This window comes from Osmerus eperlanus, chromosome 26, assembly GCF_963692335.1.
Source record: "Osmerus eperlanus chromosome 26, fOsmEpe2.1, whole genome shotgun sequence".
In the NCBI taxonomy this organism is placed as follows: domain Eukaryota; kingdom Metazoa; phylum Chordata; class Actinopteri; order Osmeriformes; family Osmeridae; genus Osmerus; species Osmerus eperlanus.
Window position 1 is genome coordinate 9,909,373 of NC_085043.1, and position 21,807 is coordinate 9,931,179.

A 21,807-nucleotide genomic window follows, 5' to 3' on the forward strand; every position below is an offset into this window, starting at 1 on the left:
AAAAACATATGTTGTTACATTTCAACACCCAATGGCTTGCCTTGATTCTTACAACCTGCGCAGCTGAAACCGTAGAGAAGTAATGAACACGGGTGTTGCTGTCTTTATACCTGCAGGGGTCATGGCGAGCCTGCTACCTGTGACTACAGACCCTCGCCTCAGTCTGAGCACCTGTCACTCTTCTGTCACCTGTCCTGGCTCCACCCTGCCTCATCCTGAGGGGTCCCTGAGTGGCAGGAGGGATCTCCACACTCTATTTGTCCTGGTCGACCTGAACACCATCTTCTCTCCTCACCTCGCTCTGACACATTCACACACACACACACACACACCGGTCTGAACACACCTGGGTACAGGTGAGTGCCGTTCCAGCTTGATTGTCCCGGTCGACTCGTTCACCTGCTGGATCCTGAAGCTGTCAGCAGGCTCAGACCTGCGACCTCTCCCACTGCCAGCTGTTTCTCCTGCAACAGTATCCAAAACACAGGTACTGTATGGATTCACAAGTTTGTACGGCAGTTTAAACATGTTACAGTATGATAGTTTAGCTTCACATAAATCATGTTGTGTCTGTTTGATATAGTTGATTTTAGTTATAGTTTATTTTTGTCAAGCGTAATTTAGCAAATTGACCGAATTCATCTTCCCTTCATGCAGATTAAATAATGGGTTGCTTCACATTCGTCAAATGGCTGATGCTCTTGTTCAACTTGCTTATCTTGGTAAGTATGCTTTCTGTTTTAGCGTACGTGTATGTGTGTGGTGTGTGTGTGTGTGTGTGTGTGAGGGGTGGGGGTACCACCACGAAAAGAGTAATTGCATTTGTTCATTTACTGCGTGAAATCTTTACGGGGAAAGTCAAGTGTGAAGGAAACAAACAACAGATTTGAATGCATAGGAAATCCTTCTCCTCTCTCCCTCCTGCCCCCACGAATGCAAACAGACAGCGAAGATGTCACGCAAACAGATCTCAAATCACTGAGCAGAAGCGGAAATGCGAACCCCCCCCCTCGCGCCCCCACTTTCTCACATCCAGCAATTTTCATCTCATTAACTTCAAACCCACTAATTTCCCTACCTCTGTTTTCCGGTTAACGTTCACGACTAATGGCATTTGTGAAATGAAGAGAAACTTTGGCGTGGGTAACCTGTATTTGACAGCGGATGCCACCTGGGCACAGAGCGACCGAATTATTCCTTTCAGTTTATGGTGAGGAATGAACCCCATGTGTCAGTGTGCGGTCAACAAGTGACACCTGACTGCATCCACGTACTGTAATATACGGCACATCTTATCTGCAGATGTAGGCACATGCTTTTCCCTGTTCCTCTACCAGGCCTTGGGATTCAGTGGTGTGTCTGTGTTAGATCTCTCAGTAGAACTACGTGTTTATCTTGGAGACACTTGGATGATGAGAGGAGAAACCAACATTCCCAGCTGACGTCTTTCTTGTTTTCCCGTACTCAAAGAAGAGTCCTTGCTTTACTTTTTTTCAATTGGAGGGGTGTTCGTGCGTGGTACTCTCTTTAATCCATGCTCCGAATATGTCTATTTATATTTCTCTTTATCTTCTCTCTCTCTCCATTCATTCCTCCCTCTCTCCAGAGGCCAATGGCCCTGTTCTCATGTCCTCGTGTTTCTTTCCATCAAAACATTAATAGGTTTGATATATCGCTCCCCCACAGCAGTGCCATTCATCTCCCCAGTTTAGACCAAACCTTAACTCATTTACATCTAATCCCAGCCAGGTGCATCCCTCCGACACAAAATTCCCCCACAAGTGGCATTTCATCAGGTGGATTATCCTGCTTAAGAAAAGAGAATGCCACCCATGATTAGATCCAGCTGGGGCGAGATGCCGGCAGACAAGGAGTTAGAAGGGGGGAATATGCTTGTCGTATCACATTTGCCTTGTAGTGTCCTGATCACCGGGAACAGGTGGAGAGGAGGAGCAGGAAGACAAGGAGAAGAGAAGAAGATAGCCTGGGGTAAGGAGAGAGAGAGAGAGAGAGAGAGAGAGAGAGAGAGAGAGAGAGAGAGAGAGAGAGAAAGAACAGAGAGAGAGAGGAGGGTTGAGATAAGGGTGGGTGGGAGACACTGCTAGGGGAGGGAGAGAGAGAGTGAGGGAGGAAGGTCAGAGAGAAAGAGTGAGGGTGAAAAAGATCCGGGACGATGTGATTTGACGTGACGTTCTGGATGTGGTCTCAGGGACACTCAGGAGACGGGAGGGAGGGGGGCCTGGCATGACGTCTCCGCTCACCTCCTTAATCTGGAAGGACTGATTGCGTAGGGGGGGCAGGACTCTAAAACTACAACTCTGCACAGCTACGACAGGGCCAACATTGGGGGGGACGAATAATTTTTTAAATTATAATTTCGGACAGCGTGCTTGGTTGCCTGTCGTAGCATAGCAAATTTATAATTTTAGATCAATATATTGGGGGGGGGGGACATTTTGACCAGATTTGAATATTGGGGGGGATGGGAGATCCCCATCCTGGGAAAATATGATTTGTCCCCCCCCAATAAATCACTGTAAACCTAAGGAATTTAAATAATATAAATAATATTTAACATATTACAATGTAGGCTATGTCAGTCTTCTAAATGCATAAATGTAATGTAATGTGTTACAGCAGTAATTTTGGTGTCCCCCTCAGGAATTGCTCTTGAGAAAATGTCATATAATTGTCCCCCCCAAAAAAAATTGATAGCAGATTTTCGCCAACCGATTACTGCCCTGCTACGATGTTTTGAAATAACATTATTCCCCCCATCAATGTCATTAACAATTTGCAATCTTTTCCTCTTGAACATCCTACTTTTAACATGCAATTTACAGTCGTAAAAATCAAAATTGTAATGGCGTTTCAGTCACGTAACATGTTCACCTTACTACTTCGTGTTGGGCTCGTTTTGTTAAGTAAAAAGTAATTTTCCCCTTTCTCTTGTCCATGAATCACCTCTAAACAATATTTTGGTGGCTAATACTTTTATTCCCAATTACTATTATTGTTGTTGTGGCGGTTAACATCTTACTGAATGCCTTCGATTGATGCGTCGGTATTCTCCGTCTCTCCAGACTAGTATTCAGGCAGGTGATTCTGAAAGTTAGTTTAGCTACGTTGGTCTTCTTCGACGGATACTGCGTAGGCCTATAACTTAACTAGCGCCGCCGGCTTGTGGGATGCATGAATTAGCCTACAGCAATACGGGGATATATATTGTTGCGCTATTTATGTTAGAAGTCTTAGGCGGTGTGAGAAAAGCCTTAGGCAGGCCGCCTTTGCCTTTTCAATGCAGGAAAACCCCTGCATTTGTTTGTTTGTTTGTTTAGAAATGAATTACAAAGTCCAACTGGGTCGTAGGTCATCACGATCCCAGTCGTGGTGTTTGTTTACAGTTGGCTACTGTGGCGTCGATCCCATCCCCGATGTACTCTACCTGGATGAAATCATCCATCAGGCCTCAGCCCCGGGGTGATTCTGAAGCTACCTCGGCCCAGCTGTAATGCCATGGCCTAGTTATAACACAGAAGAAGTCAATCCCCCAGGTCTCTCTTTATCCACTGGTGCAAGATGATCGCTAAATGGATTTCCTCCCATTATGCCATTGTGTCATAAGAGTTGAGAGAATAGGGGTCAGAAAGCGGGGGGAGTGTTTCCTTGACAACGGTAAGAAAATAAAGAAGACAAAGTCGATACTGGCTGGTGTATGATGGCTGCCTGAGGCAAACCGGGAGAGAGGATCGGCAAGCCTTCACTTGACGGTTCAGAGGGTGTGGTGTTGCGGCGTTGTTCCTGGGTAATGGAACCGTAGGCTAGTGATGTAATAATCATTTCCAGCTCACATACGTCTTACTACCGTCGAAGCCTTTCATAGCGCCAGATCTGTGAAACATATATAGTTCTTGGTTATAAAAACCGGGGGCTTTATGCTGTCTTTGTTAAGCTTTTGTTCCATGCATTAGTCCATTGATGATGACTTTTATGTGTGCGCGTGTCTCTGTGGGCATGTTTTGCATACGTGTGCATGTGTGTGTGTCTCTGTATGTGTGTTTTGCATATGTGTGTGTGTGTTCCTCCAGCTGGGGGGCTCGACTCTGCTGGCAGTGGGGATCTGGATGAGCGTGGACGGGGGTAACTTCCTCCAGATCCTTGGGGACCTCTCCGGGGAGGCCAGCCAGTTGGTGAACGTAGGCTTCTTCTGCATTGCCATCGGAGGAGTCCTGGTCCTCATGGGGTTCCTGGGCTGCTGTGGAGCCCACAAGGAGAGCAGGTGTCTGCTGCTGCTGGTAGGTCTTCAGGGCCCCCTCTCCCCCTCCAGCACACCTCCCCACTGCATCTCCAAACTAGCGACGACACGGAACTTTCGTCAGAACTTTTACCCGTTGTGACGTTAGCGCTTTAGGGCACAGTCCGCCGTCTCCAGATCACTTTCCAACGTATCGTGACTTCAGATCCATAACGCTCGCACTCTCCACCTACCCTCACACGTTTATCCACCACTACGATGAACTTCCCACCCCAGTTTACTGCTGTGGTATTCCACTGTACCACCGGTATCATCTTCCATAACATTCTCGCTAACAATCCCCCCTCAACCTCCTTACAATTCCCAATTGAACATTCTTAACTAAGTCATCTAGCCGAACAGTCATTAACAGCTCAATGTATAACCTCTCCACGCAGCGCTGAAGAGCAGGGTGTGTGATATTCTGCTCTTTAGTGATGTGGCTAACTACCTCCGAGGGCCATAGCATAGGCTCTAATGACTAGCCTAGCCAGCACATTTTCTCCACATAAGCACCCCTCAAGTCTCCATCTCTCATTTCTCTGACTGATGGTGCTGCGCTGAGATACACATTATGGTTTTATGGATGAAAGCTCCTAGCTGTATGCTTATCGCTTGCTAGCGGTACCCGGTCTTCCAATGAAAAGACTTTCTGCGGTCTCCTTTGTCCAATCAGCAGTTAGTGTTGTTTAATGGATGGCCTGTACAATAACATGACGGCAGCGAGGCTGATTACTGCACTCCCAAGGCTGTTGTTGTTTAGCTCGTGTTGTTTTGTCTCGTCCTCTCCAGTTCTTCTCCATCATCCTGGTTATTTTCATTGCCGAGTTGGCTGCCGGAGTGGTGGCACTCGCCTACTCGTCATTTGTAAGTATCTGATCACGGCCTTGGGTCTTCCCCCCTCCCTCCCTCCCTCCCTCTCTCCCTTCCTCTCTCCCTCCCCCTCTCCCTCTCTCTCTCTTTTACACACACACTCATGCACACAAACACACCACAAACATTTCTTTATTTATCTCTCTCTCCCTCTCTCTCTCTTTATCTCTCTCTCTCCATCTCTCTCCCTCTCTCTCTGTCCTCCACTCTCTCCCTTGATTTTTATCTCCATGTAAATTTTCCATCATAGCCTGGCCATCATTGAATTACAGGGCTTTATGTCCGCTCCAGTACATTCGGCCACTTAATGACTCCAGGATTGCCTGGGGCTGTGTGCGACGGATCTCACTTTGAGCAATTTATTACTCTGGAATATTGAAGTTAAAGCATTTTATATGCAAAACAGCCTATTTACATATATACCCCCTCCTCTCCATTCCAGTTTAGTGCAATGGTATAATAATTACAACAATTTCAAACGAGCTATGTAAAAGGAGGTTAGAGAAGGCTGCTTTCAAATAAAGAAAATTAAAAAAGTTTCTAATCAGAGAAGCATCTTGGTCCCTGAGAGCAGGACAGCTGTAATGCAGATCCATCGGATGCCTGGCCTGTCTGCCTGCCTGCCTGCCTGCCTGCCTGCCTGCCTGCATGCTTGCCTGTATGTATGTATGTATGTATGTATGTATGTATGAATGTATGTATGTATGTATGTATGTATGTATGTATGCATGTCTGTCTGACTCTCCTGCCTGCCTGTCTGCCTGTCTGTCTGTCTGTCTGTATACCTGTCTGTATACCTGCCTGTCTGCCTAATCTATTTGTGCTTGAATACCCAAATGAGCAAAAGCTGCTTCTGCTCACTTTTACAAGTCCCCTGTGTTAGACCAACATGGAAAGAAGCAGTGTGTATGTGCGCTTTTATGTGTGTGTGTGTGTGTGTGTGTGTGTGTGTGTGTGTGTGTGTGCGTGTGTGTGTGTGTGTGCAGAGATTACAGAGACTGTCAATGGAGGTTGAGAGGAGGCTTTGCAATGTGGTTTTGTTCAAAGAAATCTGTCTGGCTCTCACTGCCTGCTATTTACACAACTTAACTAGCCAAACCTAGCAATCTAACCTGTATCTGCTGGAATACAGGTGTGTGTGTGTGTGTGTGTGTGTGTGTGTGTGTGCCAGAGGAGGGGGATGGAAGGCACAGGCGATTATTAAAGGGTCAGTGGGGCATCCTAGCCATGATTTATATATTCCCTTTGTTATTTAAAGGAAATTAGATAAGCTTAGAGTCAATTTAATGTGCTGTTTGTTAACATTATTTCCATCCAGTCATTACCAAGACAAAGAACACTGTCAATGGTATTATGCATGTGGCTATCGTTAGGCATCAGCCCCTACCGGACTTTTGATAACAAATGCTGCGAATGCATTTGTAATGCAATAATGAAAGGGATGAATATGGGTCATATACATCTAATATGCATATATATAGCCACCTATGTCAATAACTCAGTGACAACGCATGTGAACAATGAAATGGGTGATAAATATAGTGTTGATCTATTTCGTACTAGTTTATCTGTCTCATAAATCTGCCTTTCGGCAGAGGGCCTTCCCCATACCATCGAATCCCAAAAGCCAATAACCTGGGAGGATCTCGAAATAACCAAGATTTAATAACCTATTTTCCCTGGCATTATGCATGCCATTTACGGTCATGGTTCTTCCATCGCGCTCGGAGGGTGACCATGATGCAAATGATATTGTGAGGCAAATTTATGGGTTTGGAGATAGACGATTGTTTGATAGACGCCAATATTGGCACGGAGCATGGTTCGTCCTTCAAGACGGAAGCCCTTCACAGCGCCGTGAGAAGTCCACAGGGAGGTCAGTCTCTCTCACCCATAAATGACTTATAAAAGGAGCCCTCTGAATAATCTCCAACAATATTTCAGAATTCTTCCAGTCAGCACTAGGACAATAGACTGTACTCTGTGTTCTATTAAAATGCTTTAGAGCTTCCACACGTGTGTGTGTTTGTGTGTGTGTGTGTGTGTTTGTGTGTGCATCTGCAGGAGTGTGTGCGAGTGTGTACGAGTGTGTGTGTGTGTTCACCTCTCTCCACCAGCATTGTCTTGATCGGTGAGTTATTGCCCTCTGCCAGAGACGCCAGTGTGTTAGTAGGGGCTTTGTCCTGTCCATATTGAGTGAGTGTGTGTGTGAGTGTGTGTGAGTGTGTGAGAACGCAGTGAGGCGCAGGGAGAGTGACAGTGATGAATTAGCCAGCTCGTAATAACCTCTCTGATCCCAGCCCTCTTCCTGCTTCTTGGGGGGCACTTTTAATTGTAGCATGTCTCTGTGTCCCCTTGGGCAACTCCCTCTCTGCCCCCTGAACACACGTGCACACACGTGCACACATACACATGTGTGCACGTGCACAAACACGCACAAAGCTTCCCACACAAGCGACTAATACTCGGGCACACACACACCATCCTTCCCCATTAAATGAGTCTTTGTGTGACTGTATGCCAAGGGCTTATTAATCAAAATGGGAAAAGGCTGAGGGAGGGAGGGAGGAAGGGAGGAAGGGAGGAGGAAGGTGAGAGAGAGAGGGAGGGAGCTGAGGGAAGAGAACCTGTGTGTGTGAACTTCTCACGTCGACAAAAGGAGCTCCTTTCTGAATGTATCCCTTTGTGTTTCATCCATGTGCCTCCCTCTGCCTGAAATAAATATGGCATGAAACACAATGGGGAAAAGTGCACTAACCTAGCGACCAGGAGCATCAATATATATGTAAATGTGCCCACTTACAACCACAAAAGAGAAAAACGAGGAAAAACGGACCAGTCGCTTTCTCGGGGTGCAGGCAATAGCTGTTTATTTCCCATGTGCTTTGTTTGGCTTCTGTACAAATGTATTTCATCATTGATGCATAGGTGAGTATTTGAGATTTACCCTCTATTCCTACAAGAATGTCCACGCTCCACATTGGAGGTGTGTGTGTGCAGTGTGCAGTAGACCTTGACGGTCGCACTAAAGGGATTTTCATATCCTTGTGTGTGTGTGTGTGTGCACATTCCCCAGGCCGAAGGAATCCTAAAGGCATGGGCCACCCCTGCATTGAAGAAGCAGTATGGCACTGACCCAGTGGTCACCAAGATGTGGAACAGCACCATGACCCAGGTGTGTCCACATTACATTTAGTCATTTAGCAGACGCTCTTATCCAGAGCAACTTACAGTAAGTACAGGGACATTCCCCCGAGGCAAGTAGGGTGCAGTGCCTTGCCCAAGGACACAACGTCATTTTTTTTTTTCCTAACCGCTCAGCCACCTGACTCCCTGTGTCCATCAGTGTTTACCAACCCTCTGCCCCAAACAAACAAACGTCCTTCGGGGTTCATAATGTCCGTGTGTGCAACTGAATAGAACCCTCTTACCTCCTCACTGTGTGTTTCCCCGATGTACTGTTTAGACAGAACAGACCATAATAAGTAAGCCGCTGCCATGACAATTGGACGACGACGGTAGCAAGCGGAAAAAAATACCTCCAGATTTCCCTAAACAGAATGCCAAAGAAATTCCGTTCCACGTCAGTGCTATGTCACTTTTTAATCAAGGGCTTTTCGATCGTTATCTGAACCCTGTTGCCATGGCGTTCCCGCCCCTATCGCCCGCACGCCGCGGCCTCCTCACTCTGTCTTCTTCTTCTCCTGCAGTGGAGGTGTTGCGGCTTCACCAACTACACCGACTTCACGGGCTCCCGGTTCACCGAGCTCAACCGCGGCACATACCCGCCCAGCTGCTGCCTCCTGTCCGACATCATCCCCTGCAGCCTGGAGGACGCGGAGGACAGCGCCGTTCGGGTGGGATAGAGATGCACCCTGGCCAGCACCCCCAGACACATTTACATTTATGCATTTAGCAGACGCTTTTATCCAAAGCGACTTCCAGGAGAGAGCTTTACAAAAGAGCATAGGTCACTGATCATAACAACGAGATAGCCCCAAACATTGCGAGCAGCCAAAACATGAAGCATACATTGTGGAAAACCAAATAAGTGCCAAAGGGAAGAACCACAAGAGTATGTAGTTAAACAAGTTACAATTAAACAACATGAAACTCAAAGTGCAAGAGTGTACCTGTAGAAAAACAATCAACAGTAAAATATTTCACAGCGAGTACAAGAATTTAAAACGTTACAACTAACCAACAAGAGCAACAAGTCTCTCAATATGAGTCATTGTGATCCTGGAGGAAACTAACATCAGGTCCAGATACACCACTTTGATCGTAGCATACAGTACTGTGTGCTACCCTGCTGTACAGGGATCGCTAGAACTGCCTAGAGCAGGGGTGGGCAACCCTGGTCCTCGAGAGCTGCTGTCCTGCATGTTTTAGATGTTTCCCTGCTCCAGCACACCTGATTCAAATGAATGGTCATTACTTGATAGCAACCCATTCATTGACAGCAGCTCTCGAGGACCAGGGTTGCCCACCCGTGGCCTAGAGTGATAGTGTGAATAGGACCTGAGTGATGGTGATGGTGTGAATAGGACCTGAGTATTGGTGATGGTGTGAATGGGACCTGAGTGATGGTGATGGTGTGAATAGGACCTGAGTATTAGTGATGGTGTGAATAGGACCTGAGTGATGGTGATGGTGTGAATAGGACCTGAGTATTGGTGATGGTGTGAATAGGACCTGAGTGATGGTGATGGTGTGAATAGGACCTGAGTGATGGTGATGGTGTGAATAGGACCTGAGTGATGGTTGTCTCTCTGCTGCAGGGCTGCTTTCACCACCTGCTGGACTCTCTGAAGAGGAACGCCTACATTGTGGGTGGAGTGGCGGCGGGGATCTGTGCCTTGGAGGTAAACCAACCAACGCTGACGTCATAACCTTGTGCTCAACACTCTCCTGACTAAGCTCTCATCTGGCCACGAGAGCGCGGCGGACAGCTGACACAGACATTTGCATGTACTGCCCCTTCTGTGACAACAGGCCTCGTTCCAGTTTATTGCCGGGAGAGATTTGGTTTGTGTGTGGATCTGATTGGGACTTCGCAGGGGCGATGGTCGTGTATTCAAACCCAGACAGGATGCCGGGCTGTTGGGAATGTTCCATTGAGAGTGTTGGGAAGTGAATGTTTCAAAGTGTGTGTTTGTGTGTTTCTCCCTACCAGATCGTTGCCATGGTGGTGTCTATGTACCTGTACTGTCACCTTGACGACAACATCAGCTGAGATCCTCTTGTTGCTATGCACAGGTCCTTGAGTTATTTTGTCAAACCAAATACTCTACTGACAAATACTAGCTTTTGAAAATGTAACTCTTCTAATCCAATATCAATCTAATTCAAACAATGAAATGATATATACTTTGTGTAGATATAGTAGCTATTCGTTTTAATTCATGTTTTTAAATGATTTAATTGATCTTTTTCGACCTCATTTAAACACCTGAAATGTAAATACCTTATAAATACAATACATAAAACTAGTTGTGGACTTGGACAAGGTTCCCAGAGGAAAAGTACTCACCTCATCCAACACCCTCATCCATATGTTCATGGATTGTTGTGTTGTTTGGCACATTTCCGAATATTTCAAGAAAACAAGAAGCCTTTATCAGCACTGACAGCTGGACACGACAAAGCGACTTAATGCCTGGGTTCACAAACCGTTTGGTTTCAGCTTGTATCCCGTTTGCACATTGTGTAACAAGGTTGAGTAAATATTGACCTGGGAGCTTTTGTAATGGCTAGGGATGAGAGAGACTGTGACCGGGCATTGTTTCTGCAACATAAGCCGAGTTTGTGGCTTCAGCCTCAGAATTAGAGTAATAAAACCCAAATCCCTGTTTGAATCCTAATATGGAATCGTGTCTTTGTTCTCCTCTGACGGTGCGTTTCGCTGGTGGTGACGGTATCCCAGGAGCCTGTGCGTTCTTGCTTGGGTGATTGGGGAGAGAGAGAGAGACCGTTCATCCAATTCAAATCAATTAGACACCTAAGATGTGTTAACCCTTGTGCTGCCTTCGGGTCACATACCCAAAGGTTCATAACGAACCATCGTTGTGTTTACCCAATTTTACCCAATACAAAAACAAATAAAAATAATTTTATTTTAACCGTCGCAATGTGGGGGGTCTGAGACAGCCCAACGGTTAAAAGAAAATGATTCACTTTGTTTTGGTATGCGGTAAAGTTGTCGCAATACGACGGTGGGTCACAATGACTGATGGGTCAGAATGACCCGAAGATAACACAAGGGTTAACAGATAAGTTTCCCATCATCTCAGAGCCTGGTTGTGTGTGTGCCTGTGTGTGTGTTCCGTGTCCTCTCCGTTCCTTGTTCAACAACAACCCCAGCCTCTGTCTTTCACGCTCTGGGCTCTCTGAAGAAGGTCTCTCCGATCCAGTCAATCAATATTCCATCTACATCCCAGCTTTGAGGGCTGTGCGCCACTCAACCGAATGTTCAATAGGTCAAATATGACATTGAAAAGACTCGCTGCCCACCTCTTAGGATCTGACATGATCCACTAGGCTTGACTGACAGACCAAATGACCCAGTTTAGAGCACACTTGGTAATGATATGCTGACTGAATGCTGTATCGCTGTATAAAACGAGTGTGTGTGTGTGAGCACAGAGCTGGATACAATCACTGTGCAGGAAACAAAGAGCAAGGCAACTGGGTGTACTTTAGCCGAGAATTGTCCATGGCAGAGTGACTCACAGACACTAATTGAACACACCGAGGAGGGCAAACACTATTTATTTGATCGTGTTTAATCGGTCTGTTACACACATGCAGATGGGGACAAACAAGCACAAGTGTGTTCTGAAAGACAAAGTAATGAACTGGCGGGCGCGCACTGAGCACGCTCAGTGGGCAGATAGGGACGACGCGAGCTTGCCTGTCATGTTTGGCCGCAGGTCCTGAATGTTGTCAGAGAATCGTTGAGATAATGGAACGGGGTTGGAGATAGGCGAACACAAAGGACATAGCAGGGAAGGGTTTGTCCTTGGTCAACCGCAGCGGTTACGGAAAGGCACCAACCCAGGGATTTGCATACATTTCCCTGGCCGCCTGACTTTCCTCTTACCGTTGGGTTTGCCTTACTTACTCCCCTGGGAAATCTAGCTCACGAACCAGAGACTTGTACAATTCGCATGATAATATGACTACTGTACAGTAATGGTGACTGTACCTGAATGATGCCAATTCCAAGTCATATTTGTACATTTGTAAACCCATTTTTGTGATCATTGACATAACTTAAAAGATGGAATTACATGTAGAAGTTAGATTATGCTTTTAGCCACAAAAGACACCAGACACCATCTAAAAAACATTATCTTTATTCATCTCCAAGAAAGGCTTCAAATATATAATACTTGTCAAAATGCATAACCTCAAGAGCCATTGTGAAATCTCACACCATCTTTGAAAAGCTACAAAGAAAAACAAATTAAGATCCAGTTACTCTATTGAAAAGTGCAGTACATTGTGACTTTGTACAGTAGTGTTTTGTGTTTCACACCTGACTGGGTTCAAAATAACTAGTGGCTTAGACAGAAATGAAATATTACTAAGTTTTGGATCGACAGTACGGTACATAATAACAAAACATGCGGGAGCACACAACCAACCATTGTTATAACTGCTTTGAAAACAAAGATCCACAAATATCGAATCCTTAACCCGATGAAATGTAGTGACACTGACACTGTAGTGATGCTGGCCACTGTGGTGTTCAACATGGCCGCTCCTTCCATCCGAGACGTCATGTGCGTGACAGCAGTAAACTGAGAACACTAAGGGGTGTGTTTCAGTTAGGGAGTGTTTTGTACCATGGTCATGTGACCTGGAACCAACAAAACACCGCAAAATAATCCCTCAAGAACAGACCAACTCCTCCTCAGTCGTTAATGCTGAAAAATAAGCGGACTCTTTTTCATCAAAAATATATATATGTATCTATATACACATTAGTATTATTTGATATCTGTAAACAATGTTAGGCTTCAAAAAGATGCACTTATTCGAGTGGATGAAAAACCGAAACTCGGGACTAGGCGATGGCAGTTACATAAATAGAATTAAGTTAAAAATGTATGTACAAGATGGACGAAGCACTCAGTAGTTCTAACACAAGCAGGTATGAAGTATGATGTTCCTGTGTGTCAGTTCAGGACGGCTAGAACATCATCCTTTCTTCATCCACTCCCTCCCTCCCTTCCCCTCCCTCCCTCCCTCCCTCCCTCCCTCCCTCCCTCCCTCCCTCCCTCCCTCCCTCCCTCCCTCCCTCGCCCCCTCCCTCCCTCGCCCCCTCCCTCCCTCGCCCCCTCCCTCCCTCGCCCCTTCCTTCCTACCCGTCATCTCACGTCGGCCAACCGTTGTCAGGGAGACACAGATTGGGGGTTTCACCCAGACCTCCCCCTTCCATCCATGCCTCTGTCCCTGCTATTGTCTGGAGAAGAGCATCCACAAGTGGACTGGCCACGCAGCACAGCTGCAGCTAGAGCATGGGACAGGCCTAAGAGGTAGACATCTTCCTCCCGTGAAGCACAGGAAATGGGACGGAGCAGTAGTTCAGTGTTAAAAGAACAAACAAAAATCCCACTACAAAAAAACTACAGATCCCAGAAGCATCTGCAACACTGCTCCACTATCCATCCAGGCGGTGGTGCCCCTTAGTGGCGGGAGGCGGGACTGCGGGCAGACAGGGGCGTTTAAGGCTAGGCTGGAGGTCTGTTCCCGAGGGGGGAAGGTGTGGCGAGGAGGGGGGCCCCTTCTACATCTGGTCCACTGGGGCACCTTCCTCTTTGGGTGGAGCCTCCAGGTGGATGGGGGTGATATGAGCTGGCTTCTTTACACTGACAACACAGAAAGAGAGAGGTTTGTAACTCTGTTTACACACTGAACTACGGGGGGGGGGGGGGCGGGGGGTTACTCACGAGTAGGGAGAGATGGGGACCGCCACCACCAAAACGTGGTTCCTCTTCCTGAAAAGCCGCCACAGGCCGCTGTGGTACCCCCGCACATCCAGGTCCCACACGTGAAGGCACTGGAGACACAATCGAGCAACACCGGTTACCAAGACGACACCGGTTACCGGGACGACGATCAATCCAGAAGTTAAGAGAGCAAACGAGCGGTTAGTGGTGGTCACCTTGGCGAGCTGCGTCCAGGTGGAGATGTCGGTGTCCTGCTCCATCCTGATGTACATGACGTAGGTCCGCCCCTCGCCGTCCGGGATGAACGAGTCCTCGCACGGGTCCTTGGTGTGGTCCAGCACCTCCGCCTCCCTGGAACACACACACACACACACACGGGCACACACACACACACACACACGCACACACGCACACGCGCACACGCACACGGGCACACGCACACACGCACACACGCACACACGCACGCACACACGGGCACACACGCACACACACACACACACACACACACACACACACACACACACACACACACACACACACACACACACACACACACACACACACACACACACACACACACACACACACACGGGCACACACACACGGGCACACACACACGGGCACACACACACGGGCACACACACACACACACACACACACACACACACACAGGCACACACACACGGGCACACACACAAACGTCAGTAATCCAGTCTGCAGGACAGGGTTCAGTAGAGCTTTACAGATGAGCCTTTCTCACTCACTTGAACAGGTTCTGAATCTCCAGCTCGTACGCTTCCTTCTTCAAACTGTGGGAGCCAATCACACGAATCCCCCCTGTTAAACTCCTCCCACTCTGGCTTCACCTCAACGTTACAGAACGGCGGTTGGGCGCCGGCGTACGTACCCGTCAACGTTCTTCAGCTGGACCTTGGGAACCGTGTTGAACTTGTGCTTCTTGAAGTAGACCTCCTGTAGGGAGAGAACACACGTTAGAACGTCTGATCCCTCCTGCTGCCTGGAGGAAGAGGGATGGGGGGGGTCTGGAGGAGGAGGAAGAGGGATGGGGGGGTCTGGAGGAGGAGGAGGGGGGGTGCTTACATGGAAGTATCCGTTCATGTTGAGTCCTATGATGCCGAAGTGGTAGGAGCGAGACACGTCTGGAATCACACACTCCCTGTCCTTCCTCTGCTCTGGCATACGCATCCACATGTCCCAGTCCCACAGCTGCACGCACACACACACACACACACACACACACACACACACACAGGGTTAGCTTCACATAATGTTACAGGTACACCACTGAGTACACACACACACACACACACACACACACACAGACCTTCTCCGGCGTGGGCCACTTGGGCTCCAGCTCATCCTTGTAGAGGCTCTTCTTGAGCACCCAGCCCAGGCCGGGCATGCTCTCCACCCTGTACAGCAGAGCTGGATCCTCTGCTGTGTGCTCGTAGCCCTGGAACACATAGCCCATGTGACCAGCCGCCATGACGACACACACACACAAATATGAGCAACAGGTCGGTTGTTGTATTTTGGTTTATTAGGTGTGCGTGAGGGAGAGGGTTGAGAAGGTGTGTGGGGCTGGGTGAGGGGTGAGGGACAGGGGTGAGGAGGTGTGTGTGTGGGAGGGAGGGGAGGCTGACCTGATCGTTCCAGGCAGACACACAATACAGGCTGTCGTCCTCATCCAGCAGATGCACAGTCTGACTCAGAAAACTGAAAAACAACAACATCGTCATCGTCATCATGTCACCAGCAGGACTTCAGTCCACACTTCCTGACTGTGGACTGTGGGCGTTCTCTGGCCTCATAATCAGTTAAGTATCTATTGTCCAAAACATCAACTAGCTTCTTCGTTGAGAACCCAACCTTCTGGATCCGGATGATCAATAACAGAAACACAAAAGGCTCAGGGTCAAAAATGATGCTCACTGAAGTGAAATGGCATGAAGCTTAGTCAAGTCAAAAGTGACCAATGTTTCTAATCCATTGAAAGTGTTTCCTCTGTGAAAACGAGATAGCTGCAGCCAAACAAAGAGAGAGAGGGAGTTCCAGAGCGTTCTACAGGGCAGGAAGTGTGTGTATTTGTTGCCCCCCTGTGGTCAGATCAATACTGCCAAAACAAGATTTAGGTCACAAAAAATAGCAGCATTGCTGTAGCTTGCTTGCTGTAACGCGAGATAGGCTATGCCTATGAACGTTGTTTTCCCTTCTCTCTCTCTCTCTCAATGACCCCATGTTTTAACCACCCTTCATTCCTTTCCATTGATCGGCCATCTTAAAACCCACCTGAAGAAGTCAATAGACACATCTAGATCTTCCTCCAGCACTATGGCATAGTTGGCATCCTAGAAACACAAGCAGAGAGAAAGAGAGAGAGAGAGAGAGAATGAGACACTGGTCTGTCTGCAGTGGCTGGGCTGGTGTCTGTCTGCAGTGGCTGGGCTGGTGTCTGTCTGCAGTGGCTGGGCTGGTGTCTGTCTGCAGTGGCTGGGCTGGTGTCTGTCTGCAGTGGCTGGGCTGGTGTCTGTCTGCAGTGGCTGGGCTGGTGTCTGTCTGCAGTGGCTGGGCTGGTGTCTGTCTGCAGTGGCTGGGCTGGTGTCTGTCTGCAGTGGCTGGGCTGGTGTCTGTCTGCAGTGGCTGGGCTGGTGTCTGTCTGCAGTGGCTGGGCTGGTGTCTGTCTGCAGTGGCTGGGCTGGTGTCTGTCTGCAGTGGCTGGGCTGGTGTCTGTCTGCAGTGGCTGGGCTGGTGTCTGTCTGCAGTGGCTGGGCTGGTGTCTGTCTGCAGTGGCTGGGCTGGTGTCTGTCTGCAGTGGCTGGGCTGGTGTCTGTCTGCAGTGGCTGGGCTGGTGTCTGTCTGCAGTGGCTGGGCTGGTGTCTGTCTGCAGTGGCTGGGCTGGTGTCTGTCTGCAGTGGCTGGGCTGGTGTCTGTCTGCAGTGGCTGGGCTGGTGTCTGTCTGCAGTGGCTGGGCTGGTGTCTGTCTGCAGTGGCTGGGCTGGTGTCTGTCTGCAGTGGCTGGGCTGGTGTCTGTCTGCAGTGGCTGGGCTGGTGTCTGTCTGCAGTGGCTGGGCTGGTGTCTGTCTGCAGTGGCTGGGCTGGTGTCTGTCTGCAGTGGCTGGGCTGGTGTCTGTCTGCAGTGGCTGGGCTGGTGTCTGTCTGCAGTGGCTGGGCTGGTGTCTGTCTGCAGTGGCTGGGCTGGTGTCTGTCTGCAGTGGCTGGGCTGGTGTCTGTCTGCAGTGGCTGGGCTGGTGTCTGTCTGCAGTGGCTGGGCTGGTGTCTGTCTGCAGTGGCTGGGCTGGTGTCTGTCTGCAGTGGCTGGGCTGGTGTCTGTCTGCAGTGGCTGGGCTGGTGTCTGTCTGCAGTGGCTGGGCTGGTGTCTGTCTGCAGTGGCTGGGCTGGTGTCTGTCTGCAGTGGCTGGGCTGGTGTCTGTCTGCAGTGGCTGGGCTGGTGTCTGTCTGCAGTGGCTGGGCTGGTGTCTGTCTGCAGTGGCTGGGCTGGTGTCTGTCTGCAGTGGCTGGGCTGGTGTCTGTCTGCAGTGGCTGGGCTGGTGTCTGTCTGCAGTGGCTGGGCTGGTGTCTGTCTGCAGTGGCTGGGCTGGTGTCTGTCTGCAGTGGCTGGGCTGGTGTCTGTCTGCAGTGGCTGGGCTGGTGTCTGTCTGCAGTGGCTGGGCTGGTGTCTGTCTGCAGTGGCTGGGCTGGTGTCCGTCTGCAGTGGCTGGGCTGGTGTCTGTCTGCAGTGGCTGGGCTGGTGTCTGTCTGCAGTGGCTGGGCTGGTGTCCGTCTCTGCAGTGACTGGGCCGGCAGGTTGCAGGACTCACAGGGTGCAGGTTGAAGGTGGCCGTCAGGCTGGCTTTGTAGTGCTGTGACACACGGGCGTTCTTGATGCTGATGGGAGTGTGTTGGATCCCCTTCAGCCCAAACAGCTCCACAACGTCCATAGGCTCCTACACACACACACAGCTAGTTAAGACTGAATTCGAGAGCAGCACTGAACCCATGTTTAGGGAGAGAAGGGGCTTGGGGGAGGGAGTAGGGGCTTGGGGGAGGGAGTAGGGGCTTGGGGGAGGGAGTAGGGGCTTGGGGGAGGGAGAAGGGGCTTGGGGGAGGGAGTAGGGGCTTGGGGGAGGGAGAAGGCTTCACCTCATAATATCCATCGATGAAGACAGTGATCATCTGAGGGTTGACGCCATGAGCCGACAGCAGAGACCTCAGCATCCTGCGCAGAGATAACACGCTCACAACAAACGCCGCTCCAACACAACCACGCGCTTTCGGTTGCCACGGCGCCGGGTGAGAGGGAGCACTGTTCTGCCGCGGTCCTCACCTGTACAGGTAGTTGGGTCTGTTTCCTGCGATGACCGCCACAGGGACGTTCATCACGTTATTGACGGGCAGCTGGAGAGAAAAAAAAAATATATATATATGTTCACACACACACACAATCCCATTCACACACACATACATTATCACACACTCTCACACACACAGGAGTGGCGTACAGGACAGGTACTCACCGGGTCAGGGTTGAACTGGATGGGCGCCGGGTCCTTACAGCTGCAGATGCTGCCGTAACCCTCTACTTTACTGCAGAAGATCTTCCGCCGTCGGTTCCGGTCTGTGTCGGCCCAGTGACACTCTGCCTCTGGGGGAGGGGGGGGTGGAGGAGGTGGGGGGAGGGGGGTGGAGGAGGTGGGGGGTGGAGGAGGTGGGGGGAGGGGGTGGAGGAGGTGGGGGGTGGAGGTGGTAGGGGGTGGAGGAGGTGGGGGGAGGGGGGTGGAGGTGGTAGGGGGTGGAGGAGGTGGGGGGGGGGGATGGAGGGTGGAGGGGTTCGTTACTAGGCAATAATGAAGTCCAACAGACCACGTGTACCTAAAGAAGGGAATAATTCTTCTTGTCCTTGTCTTATCTCTGTTCAGGTCCAGGCACACCTTGTCCCTCTGGTATCTTTATTTACCATATCGTTGTATTTCATAGAACAGAAAGAAATACTGATCAGCTGTAAACGCTGAGCAAGAAATACAGGAAACGAAGACAACCGATCGATGACTGACCGCCGAAATACTGTTAGAACGATGCACTTCTGAGCCTTGGTTCTCTTCGATACTTTCTGTTTCAACTATTTGAAAGCGTCTGCTGAATAACATGTGAATGTTCAACATGTCAGGTACCTTCAGAGGCGGTTAGCTGCACCTCAGCATGTCAGGTACCTTCAGAGGCGGTTAGCTGCACCTCAGCATGTCAGGTACCTTCAGAGGCGGTTAGCTGCACCTCAGCATGTCAGGTACCTTCAGAGGCGGTTAGCTGCACCTCAGCATGTCAGGTACCTTCAGAGGCGGTTAGCTGCACCTCAGTCTTCAGCAGCACAGGGTCTCCCCACGTGGACAGAGCAGGAGACTTGGAATGCTTCTCACCATACACCTGACCTGAAAACACACACACCTTGAATAAATAGTGTATGATGTAAACTTGTACACACTTGTAAAGCGACATTGGGTATTGAGAAAAGCGCTATAAAAAATGAATTATTATTATTAATGTGAGACAGTGAGACAGAGGGTGTGTGTGTGTGTGTGTGTGTACCTCCTTTCTTCACCACCAGGGTCCAGGTGTCTCTCCAGCTGAGGTTGAGGGACACCTGACTCCCGAGTCCCTTCAGCAGGTTCTTGGCTGCTTCTTTCAGGTGGAACGTCCCCTCATCCTGCATGACACACACACACACACAACAAACCAACCCCCACACACACACACAGCACACACACACACACACTTGTGTCAAGCCAACTGTCGTGCGCTTCAAAAAGAAAACACATTTAACAACAAATGAGGTCGTGCTTGACGGGACATGTGAGATCTTCTGGAGATGAGTTGCTAGGAGACAGACCTTGATGGTGAAGATGAGGACCCTTCCTCTGGTCACCATGTTGAGGAACAGTATCATGGCTTCGTCCTCGTGAGGAGAGTACGTGTCGAAGATCCTCTTGGCCATCACGTGTCCCTACGACAACAAAAAACAAACTGACAAGAGACCAGAGCAGGAGTTTCTACGAAACCACTCTGCTCCATACCCACACAACACAAACGTGGTCGGGCATGGCTCGTGTTGAAGTGGGGGTACGTCACCACATTGGAAGGATTCACCAGTGTTGACGTTTAAAGTTTTGGGTAAGCGTTTCTGCGAGGTGGCTTACGGTGGCCTGGTTGAGGACGATGACGTGAATGCCCCTGCCCTGCTCCCGCATGTCATCCTCCAGGACCTGGAGGCGAGGAGAGAAGCTTCAACACTGTCCGGACCCTCCCAGCCCAGTTAACAAGACAACAAGACTATCGTCTCCACAGACCGGTGTTTCTCAAATGGGGAGTACTCCTATGGGTAAATCATGAAAATGTGGGTATAAATGCGTATTTATACGATATAACTACGGGTATAGGGGGTACTAGGATTCAGAAATCAGGGAAAAGGGAGGTACCGAAGCCAGAAAAGGTTGAGAACCAACTGCCACTCACGGTGGTTCCGTCCACGGCCACGTAGACCTTGGAGCGGCTGGAGTAGACCTCGATGTCCAGGGCCTTGCGTCCGCTGGCAGGCCGCCGAGGGGTCTCCATGTTGGGGAGGACGTCCTCTGTAAAGGGTACTGTTATGCTTCAATCCAGTCTAATGACGGAACTTTGTTAGGATTGGGTCAGTTTAGTGTGCATGGGTGAGTCTAGTGTACATGTGTAGTGTATATGGGTGAGTGTAGTATACATGTGTAGTGTACATGTGTGAGTGTAGTATACATGTGTAGTGTACATGGTTAACTTGAAGAGAAATGACTCACCGTACTCCTGTGCTGCCTCCTCCTCATTTGCTACCCTCCTTGTGTCTAAAATAAGTTTAATATTGACGATTACTGTGACCAGCAGAAACAGAACAGCTCCAGCCTGCAGGGCAGAGAAAAATCAGTTCGACGTTGCTTTGCCACTAAAACGAACGTGTCAATAGAACTATGTTTGGGCTTATGAGGCTAAACTAACTGCATCAGCCTTTGACAAATATTTTTGCTCACACCTGGCAGAAACGACGGATGGCTCTCTTGTTAGTTAGTTTGTATTTCCAGGTGAGGTACAGGCTCCGTTGCTGGCGGGGAATGAAAGGTTTCGCTCTGGGATTTGGAGTCCAGGTGTCCATCCCGGACATTAGCGAGACACGGGTAAACCTCCCCACCTCCCGGTGCACAGCACGCTACTATACCGCATGCACCGTCTCCTCAATAAGACCAGATACTCATTTACAGTCTAATTGAAATCTGTAAATAAATAAGAAAGCAACCAAATTTGAGTCCAAGACAATGCTCACGTAGTGGCTAGCTCGATCAAGGATATTACCGTCCTATGTTTTATTTACCAGCTAGCTAGCTAGCTGGCTTAAACGTTTGTCGTTAGGTTGGAAGGCCATGCAGGAATGAGCACTCGCTAGCTAATAATGTAAACCTTACGTGAAGGTTCTACCGGTTGGATGTTATTAAACGTTGTTTAACCATAAAATATGGAATATAACCGGCAATGCTCGTGGCTTGTGTGCTACCTGCCTTGCAGCCTTCGGCCACAGCTTGAGCCCACTGTTGTGCTGCTACGAGATGTTTCGGTGCTTCATGGAATTTCCGGCGCAAAAAGGCTACGTAA

General features: G+C 49.2%; 2 protein-coding genes across 4 annotated transcripts; one reads left to right on the forward strand and one right to left on the reverse strand.

Annotated features, from left to right (window-relative positions):
- Positions 1 to 277: 277 nt before the first annotated feature.
- LOC134012908 (tetraspanin-1) lies at positions 278 to 11,021 on the forward strand. Its single transcript, XM_062452582.1, has 8 exons — positions 278 to 487; positions 658 to 722; positions 4,089 to 4,295; positions 5,087 to 5,161; positions 8,244 to 8,342; positions 8,878 to 9,024; positions 9,949 to 10,032; positions 10,344 to 11,021. Exons 2-8 carry the CDS (start codon positions 666 to 668, stop codon positions 10,401 to 10,403), a joined length of 729 nt encoding a protein of 242 aa, XP_062308566.1. The 5' UTR covers positions 278 to 487; positions 658 to 665; the 3' UTR covers positions 10,404 to 11,021.
- A 2,505-nt stretch (positions 11,022 to 13,526) lies between these two features.
- pomgnt1 (protein O-linked mannose N-acetylglucosaminyltransferase 1 (beta 1,2-)) lies at positions 13,527 to 21,802 on the reverse strand. Of its 3 annotated transcripts, none has more exons than XM_062452182.1 (21): positions 21,710 to 21,802; positions 21,194 to 21,431; positions 20,964 to 21,066; positions 20,650 to 20,765; positions 20,334 to 20,399; positions 20,027 to 20,140; positions 19,726 to 19,843; positions 19,470 to 19,568; positions 18,660 to 18,787; positions 18,470 to 18,540; positions 18,286 to 18,361; positions 17,964 to 18,089; positions 16,435 to 16,493; positions 15,789 to 15,861; positions 15,470 to 15,598; positions 15,226 to 15,351; positions 15,032 to 15,096; positions 14,889 to 14,933; positions 14,340 to 14,475; positions 14,125 to 14,234; positions 13,527 to 14,043 (listed from the first exon to the last, which is right to left on the reverse strand). In XM_062452182.1, the coding sequence occupies exons 2-21, from the start codon at positions 21,320 to 21,322 to the stop codon at positions 13,962 to 13,964; spliced, it is 1,971 nt and encodes a 656-aa protein (XP_062308166.1). In that variant the 5' UTR covers positions 21,323 to 21,431; positions 21,710 to 21,802; the 3' UTR covers positions 13,527 to 13,961. The 3 variants fall into 3 exon arrangements, with proteins under 3 accessions (XP_062308166.1, XP_062308165.1, XP_062308167.1); XM_062452181.1 differs by having other exon boundaries at positions 21,621 to 21,735; XM_062452183.1 differs by having other exon boundaries at positions 20,650 to 20,797; positions 21,194 to 21,735.
- Between the last annotated feature and the right edge of the window lie 5 nt (positions 21,803 to 21,807).